At 38.0% G+C, this 6936-nt stretch overlaps 1 protein-coding gene across 1 annotated transcript; it reads right to left on the bottom strand.

Annotated features, from left to right (window-relative positions):
- Positions 1-548: 548 nt before the first annotated feature.
- LOC149067608 (uncharacterized) lies at positions 549-905 on the bottom strand. The gene has a single exon (XM_089252415.1). It carries the CDS (start codon positions 903-905, stop codon positions 549-551), a length of 357 nt encoding a protein of 118 aa, XP_089108541.1.
- Positions 906-6936: the final 6031 nt, after the last annotated feature.

Below are 6936 nucleotides of genomic sequence, written 5' to 3'. Positions count from 1 at the left end.
CTATGACCCACTTGATCTCGTCTATCACCACCTTTCGTTTGCAGAGTTTCATTCTCGCTGAATACGTCCGAGTGGAAGAGGATAGAAGACGAAGTGAACTCTTTGAATTATTACATTTAATACACACACATGGTAAAGGAAGCAGCACGAAAGAAATAGATGTTAACGCGTTGGCTACATGATTGCGAATGCTCGAGAGAGCGGGAGACAGAAGCAGAACAGACAGCAATCTTAAATCACTAACATAAACAAGCACGGAATAGATCTATTAGATGTGGCCATCTATATTAACCGAATAGATCAGAACACCCCTCCCTTAGTTAGGGAAGTCGTCGATTCCTAGACGTTTTGGGCGAGTGATTGTTCGTTTACGCCTCGAAGTTTTCATTGTCACAGTTCCGTTATCGTTTGGTGTCTGCTCGTTTGCAATCGTTGAACTTGAAGTTTCTGCACTAGTCTTTGTTGACACATCTTCAGCAATTGGACTCGATCCGGAAATCTCTGAACTTGTAGAATCTGGATAACGAATAGATCAGAAGACATCTCCGTTATTGGTGATGGTCGGTTGGTTTCACGACAGTAGCCGGAACCCAGGATGCACCCTGGCTATAATTTCGGATGTAGACAGCATCTTTGGCATCGAATCGTCTCACTTTCGTTGTTTTTGCTCTGTAGCTGCATCTTGCTTCTGTTTCCACCTTTATCACCCACCAAGTCGGGATGAAGACGGTGGTCATCCTCCTTCCCATCAGCAGCTTAGCTGGACTGGCTCCTGTTACTGAAGATGGCGTGATGTGTTGATGAAGTAGGAAATTGGAAAGACGCTTTCTCCAGGTTCCTGAAACGATGCGTTTTAGAGAGTCCTTCACCGACTGGACAGTTCTCTCTGCTTGACCATTGCACATGGTCCATAAGGAGCAATCAGTGCTTGATGAATACCATTGCTTTCTAGGAAATAGCGAAAATCTTTAGATATGAACTGAGGTCCATTATCGGAAACCATGAGCAGCGAAAATCTCGTTTTATCCCTTTGTCCTTGAAATGGTCCAACGAAATTTATGTGAACTCAGGACCAAGGCTTAGTTGTTATTTCCCACGGATGGATTGGAACTCTCGGAGGTGCATGGCTTGTCCGTTGACAGTTCGTACATCTTACGTAGTTCTCAATATCAGCATCCATGCCTGGCCACCGTACGAACGATCGTGCTAGAGCCTTCATGCGTTCAACGCCTGGATGCGCATGTTTGCGCAGTTTTTCACTTAAAACTCGAGATCGACCTGGCACTGGTATAATTACTCTATTTCCCGATAATAAACAATTCTTATGCACTGATAGTTCATTTCTTTTCATGAAATAAGTTCGGAACTGCGAATTTTTCATCTCGAATTTTTGCAAAAATTGTAGATTCAGTAGTGACTGAATCACCCCACCCCCATTCATTGTAAATTTATGTTTCGCTTTTACACAGTCGAAATATCTTTGTTCATTCTTCTTAGGACCCGGTATCACCAAATGTCCGACTTTAAATGGTTTTGTCATAAATTAGGATAGGCCACCACGGGCCCCTTGATGGCAAAAACCATTCACTTTGTTTCAGTTTCCTCAAATAAGGTCATAAAAAATTTGCAATAAAAATGGTACAAAAAATTTTTTTTTTGCTTTAAGCTTCATCTTCAACTCTCCGTCACATTATTAGGGTTCAAAATTGAAGGCTATTCAAAAGACCTGCAGAAAATGGCAGTGGCCCTCTAGTGACAATTTTTTTCTCTTCACTGGGTGGGCAAATAGAAAGGCTAGTGAGGTAAAATCCCCACCAGTTAACATGTAATAAAAAGGCTTGGCTCACTGCACAAACTCGTTAATGTTGCGTTGATAGAGCATTATTATTTTGCATATAGATCAATTATCATTATCTGCATACAGATAATGAAAAATAATTGTAGATTACCCGCATAAAAAAAAAGGGTACGATTTTGACTTCAATGGGCCTTAGTCAAAGCGAAAATTAGTGGGGTTCCTCCTGCAACTGGGTCAAATATATTTGGTTGGTCAAAAATATATGTTTAAATGTTGGAGCCCCAAATTCACGAGATTCACGCCAAATGCCCCCTTGCCCATGCGCAAATCAGGGCCTGTCCATGTCATAATACAATGCAAAACGATTTTGGTGCTCTCGAGAATTTTTGTGACGAGCTGCCACTGGTGGTCGTGAACTCGGGTTCAATCTCGCCGTCAGCACAGTGGCGGACAGCTGGTTGGTTTTCCAACGTTTTTATCGATTTTTATTGATTGCTATTTTTAATTTGGTGCCGATCATCGTTTCGTGGATGCCGATGTTGATTCATTTGGAAATAAAAATCCGTCGACGTTAGTTTCGACAGTGACCAATATTTAATTGATACAACCCCACTTCATCATCTTACATTATGGTACAGCTCTTTCTCAACAGATCCCATGTTTTCCGTGGCCTTTCTCTAACCACCTCCCGTCGATCACCTCTTCTCTTTTTTTTCTGGTTCCGTTCTCCACCTGACCCCTCTCTCCGGTCCCCATCTTGACCTTTGCCCTTCGGCCACCTACGGGGTTCCTTGCAAGTTTTTTTCATTAACAAATGACCACATAATTTTGTCACGTGATTTTACATGTTTGATGAGTTATTTAAGAGAATACGCCAATACCGTTTTTGCTAAATTTATTACATATGAAATTTGAAAACAATTTTAAACGCTTTGTTAGCAATTGAGTAAATGAGAAAATTCTATAAACTCGCAGGGCCGAAACTGGTAAACCGATAATATTACAAACATTTTGTTATGCTATATTCTGATGAAAACCATATCCCCCCACTTTACATTGAACACATAATCCAATATAGTCCCAAAATATCGTACATAGTGATTTTTAAATGGTATGCTGCGGTATCCCAGGAAATGGTCCCCATATCCTGCAGTAGTGCCCTCTATGGAGTGAATTTATATCGCGAAAAAACAAAAAACATAAGAATCGTCAGGGGCCTCCTTACCTACAGAGAGAGCCCTGTCAGCCCCAAATTTGTGGGGGCCATGCCTCAGGGTTCTGTGAAATTGGCGAGAGATACCACGAAATATTTTGGAGATGAAGTTACATGCGCAGAGCGTGGGTGATTTAGGTATAGGCTGTTTCTCCCAAGCAATGTGTCACGTCAATTTATGGTGAAATCGGAATACCTCTAGATCGGGCAGAAATATGATAGTTATAGGGCAACGGAAATTCATGGTTGAATTACCTTAAAAGTGGATAGGGATTGGGGGGAGTGTCCTCTCCCTATTCTTCATTCGGAACGTCAAATGCCAAACCGCTTTAAACGTTTTCATTACATTGTGGAAAAATTTAGAACCAAATCTTTTTTTGACAAGGTAATTGGTGGTGTTTTAACCCCTCCTAGTGAAGAGAAAAAATGGCCACAGGTTGGTTTTGAATGTTCTGAGTTTGAGTACCATTTATCTTTCACAAAAGACAACTGAAAAAAAGGGAAATTTTTTAACTCGGCCGTTTTGAGAGCATCATTTTTGCGACTGTTCCCGCAGCCTAGGGGTTAAAAGGGTATCGCAGATAGGAGCAGCCTCCTCATTCACTTACATATGGCCGATATCATTCTTTTTCTTTTTAAATGAATAGAACACGTGACAAAATACAAAAGAAGGACAGAATAACAAAGACAAAAATGCACAAAAAAAATGATCAAAGGGACGTATACATACAACCCAGTCTGCTACCTTCAAAGGACTACTCGTCCTTTGCAAGTACTTCATGACGCGCCAATTATAGGTTCTAGTATTCAACGGAATGTCATTAGTTACTGCCTTTCTTCTCAGTACTCTCTTGGAAATACTTCGGAAATGTCGACAAAAGGATACTTCTTTACATTTTCATGATCCAGAACTCGTGATCCAGAACTTGGTGTCAGAATAATGGGCAAAATTGTACCTAAGCTCTCATGGTCTGGGACACCAATAAATGATGGTGATGATGATGATGATTATACAGTTTTCATTCATCACAAGTCCTTGCTGAAATTGATTTGTGCAGCAAACATAAGGGGAAAGATATCAAATCAACTTTCATAGATAATTGCATCTTTTCACTCGCTGCAGATACTATATAGAATAGCAGAAAGTAAATGATTGCATCTACTTAAAATATTGAATTTTTCGATGGAAAAAAAAGTTAATGCATGTCCTATAGGAAAAAAAAAAAAATTCGCTGAGGCCTTGGAATATTTTTCCGTTCACTTTCTCGCCTAAAATTCCGAGCTCAATGATCAATGCGGCCAAAAATCTTTTAGGGTTTGTTAAGTCTTGCGTAAACGTCCAATCACCATCATTTTTCTTGCAGTAGAGCTTACGTTGGATTAAATTTGCCGGATACGCAGAACGCGTTGAAATACTGCTCTGCACCCTTTTTGAGAGAAGCGCTGAGGAAAACCCTTCCAAATACGAATAGCTTTTATCCTGATGGAAAAGCTGAGGATTTGACACTTTTATTTCCCCTCAGAAAAAGATTTACACACGCTTCTGCTATCAGAGGTTAAAGATCCATTTAAGGACTTGCCCACTTCGGTAAAGGTTTTATTTTTCTGGTTGCAAAAACCTAATATTTCAGATACTCTTTCATGAGTAGGTGCCTGTTCGTGAAACTGAAAAAATAGCTGACTAAGGGCATGGGTAGTCAGTTAACATTTTACACGCAGTGACTATTCTAACGATAGTGGCAAATTAAAAATCTTGCACATACGAGGAAAAAAAAATATGCGCATTTAAATCGCCGTATTTTAATGTGTATAAGGAACCCCTTTCGGTCAAAAATTGGATCTAGAAATAGGAGGGGTTTCCTATACATGGGTAGATATATCTTTTTAACTTTTTTCAAAATTTTTAGTCCAAAAAATCAGGGGGTTCCTTATACACGTTAAAATACGGTGCATATAAAATTAGAACGAAGCTGGCACATGCTTACTTTTCCACAATTTTATTACAAACCTTATATGAAATATGGACTGGTTATATGGGACTTATATATACTGGTTATATATGGACTGAAATATGGACTCCAGAAACTTATATTTTATAAAGAAAAAATAAGCTACACACTGATGGCAGTTGTAAGGTACCTATACAGGGTGTTTCACACGCACAAAAAAATCGCTAAAATAAAAGAGCAATTCAGGTACACGTTAACAATCACATAGGAACATAGGTGCGCAAACGCCATTTAAAATAATACGTAATACACAAGGATGACGAAAAAGAACCCTTCAACAATAATTTATTTAGGACCAATTCTACTACTGTAGATGCTCAAAGTTTTTGATAAACGCACTGACACACGCATTACAACGACTTGCATGGACTTACGCACCTTATCAAAAATACCAATTTGTATGACGCAACCAGGTGTATTTACAAGTGTATGACGCAACAACTTGTAGCGGCTCCGGATGGCGTTTGCGCACCCATGTTCCTATGTGATTTCGGATTATTATCGCGTGCATGAATTGGCCTTTCGTTTTGGCGATGTCTTTTGACACATGTATAGTTATTTCAAAGAGTTCGAGACAGTTCCAGAGAGTCTAAAGATAACTATTCTCATATATTCAGTCGACTTTTCTACGCTAAAGAAGTTTCTTTCCATACCTTCAGCAAGAAACGTTGGTTGCTAGTACAACCACTCTTTCACACACGCGCGCGCGCACACACTCACTATTTCTCTCTCGAAAAATTTTTAACATTCCCTGGAACTTGGAAGTCTTGTATTTCGTCTGATTAAAGAAAAAATTCAGTCCCCGTTCAGGAAATTGAAAATCATGCAACAGTACCCAAATACGTTTCCTCGCCAAGAATTCGTTATCACTGCGAGGAAAAGTCAATAAACCTAAAATACTCCATTTATTACTGTATTATCCGGAAATATTTTTTCAACAAGAAATATTTGGTTTAAATTTGAAGCCCCAAATTAGTGGGCCCGTGCGAAAATCGGATCCAGCTCGAACAGTCCGTTAGATTCAAGAACTTTTGTTCTAAAATCGCGCAAACGAACTTCCTTAGCGTAAATTTCATTACTTGAGCTGTTCCGTTTTGATACATAAGGCTCTTATGGCCACTTTTGAACATGACAATGCTGTTATCAAGCTCTTTCTTGGAGAGCACCTTGGGGGAGCACCTCAAGTGCATTTTCCATTGAAATTCATGTTTCTTTTTCTGCATAAAAACATAACGTATAATAACATTTATAAACATTTTCATTTATAACAATTTAACAATTATAAACATTTTCAAACGTATTACTTTTTACTACTCATTTTTTAGCAAAAAAAAAAAAAAACTGATTGTACAATTTTTTGCCCTTTGATTTTTAAAATTCCTTCAATTCTATAAATTCCTTCATTTCTACGTGTCACCAACATAACAGTGGAAAAAAAAAATCATCGCGATATCTTGTGGTTTTGAAAAAAAAGGAACATTTGTTGAAAACGAAACCTTTACTTTTCAAGTCTATTCTAATGTTGAAAAATAAAACAATTTTACTTACCTATAAACACCTTTAGATCATCCCCAAGATATAATAAAATTCACCTAATTCCCCAAAAGAGAATAAAACAATCGGAAGAAAAAATTTACCGAATGAAATTAATCAGAACTCAGCTACCTCTAAGTAAATCTTTAAAAACTACCTCTTTAATATCACTGACATAGAACAATTCTATTAGAATATCCACCTCATCACCCCTTTCATTTGAATTTTTTTTTCTGTTTGTCTGAAATTCACAGGCCCCATTTGTCAAGTTAATTCTAATCACCTTCATAACAAATTCGTTTTTTATTTCTTTTTATTATTTAAAATTATTACCTTTTTTTCATTCTTGTAAAAATTAAAAATTTATATTGAGAATTAATGTA

Source organism: Pholcus phalangioides, unplaced genomic scaffold, assembly GCF_987345545.1.
Source record: "Pholcus phalangioides strain wild (caught in Gottingen) unplaced genomic scaffold, Ppha-v1.0 ptg000029l_1, whole genome shotgun sequence".
NCBI lineage: Eukaryota > Metazoa > Arthropoda > Arachnida > Araneae > Pholcidae > Pholcus > Pholcus phalangioides.
Note: the sequence above shows the minus strand (reverse complement) of the source record. Positions and strands in the feature narration are given on the sequence as shown.

Coding starts and splice junctions, on each gene's coding strand:
- LOC149067608 (XM_089252415.1), bottom strand. CDS start 905: ATGTGCAATGGTCAAGCAGAGAGAACTGTCCAGTCGGTGAAGGACTCT.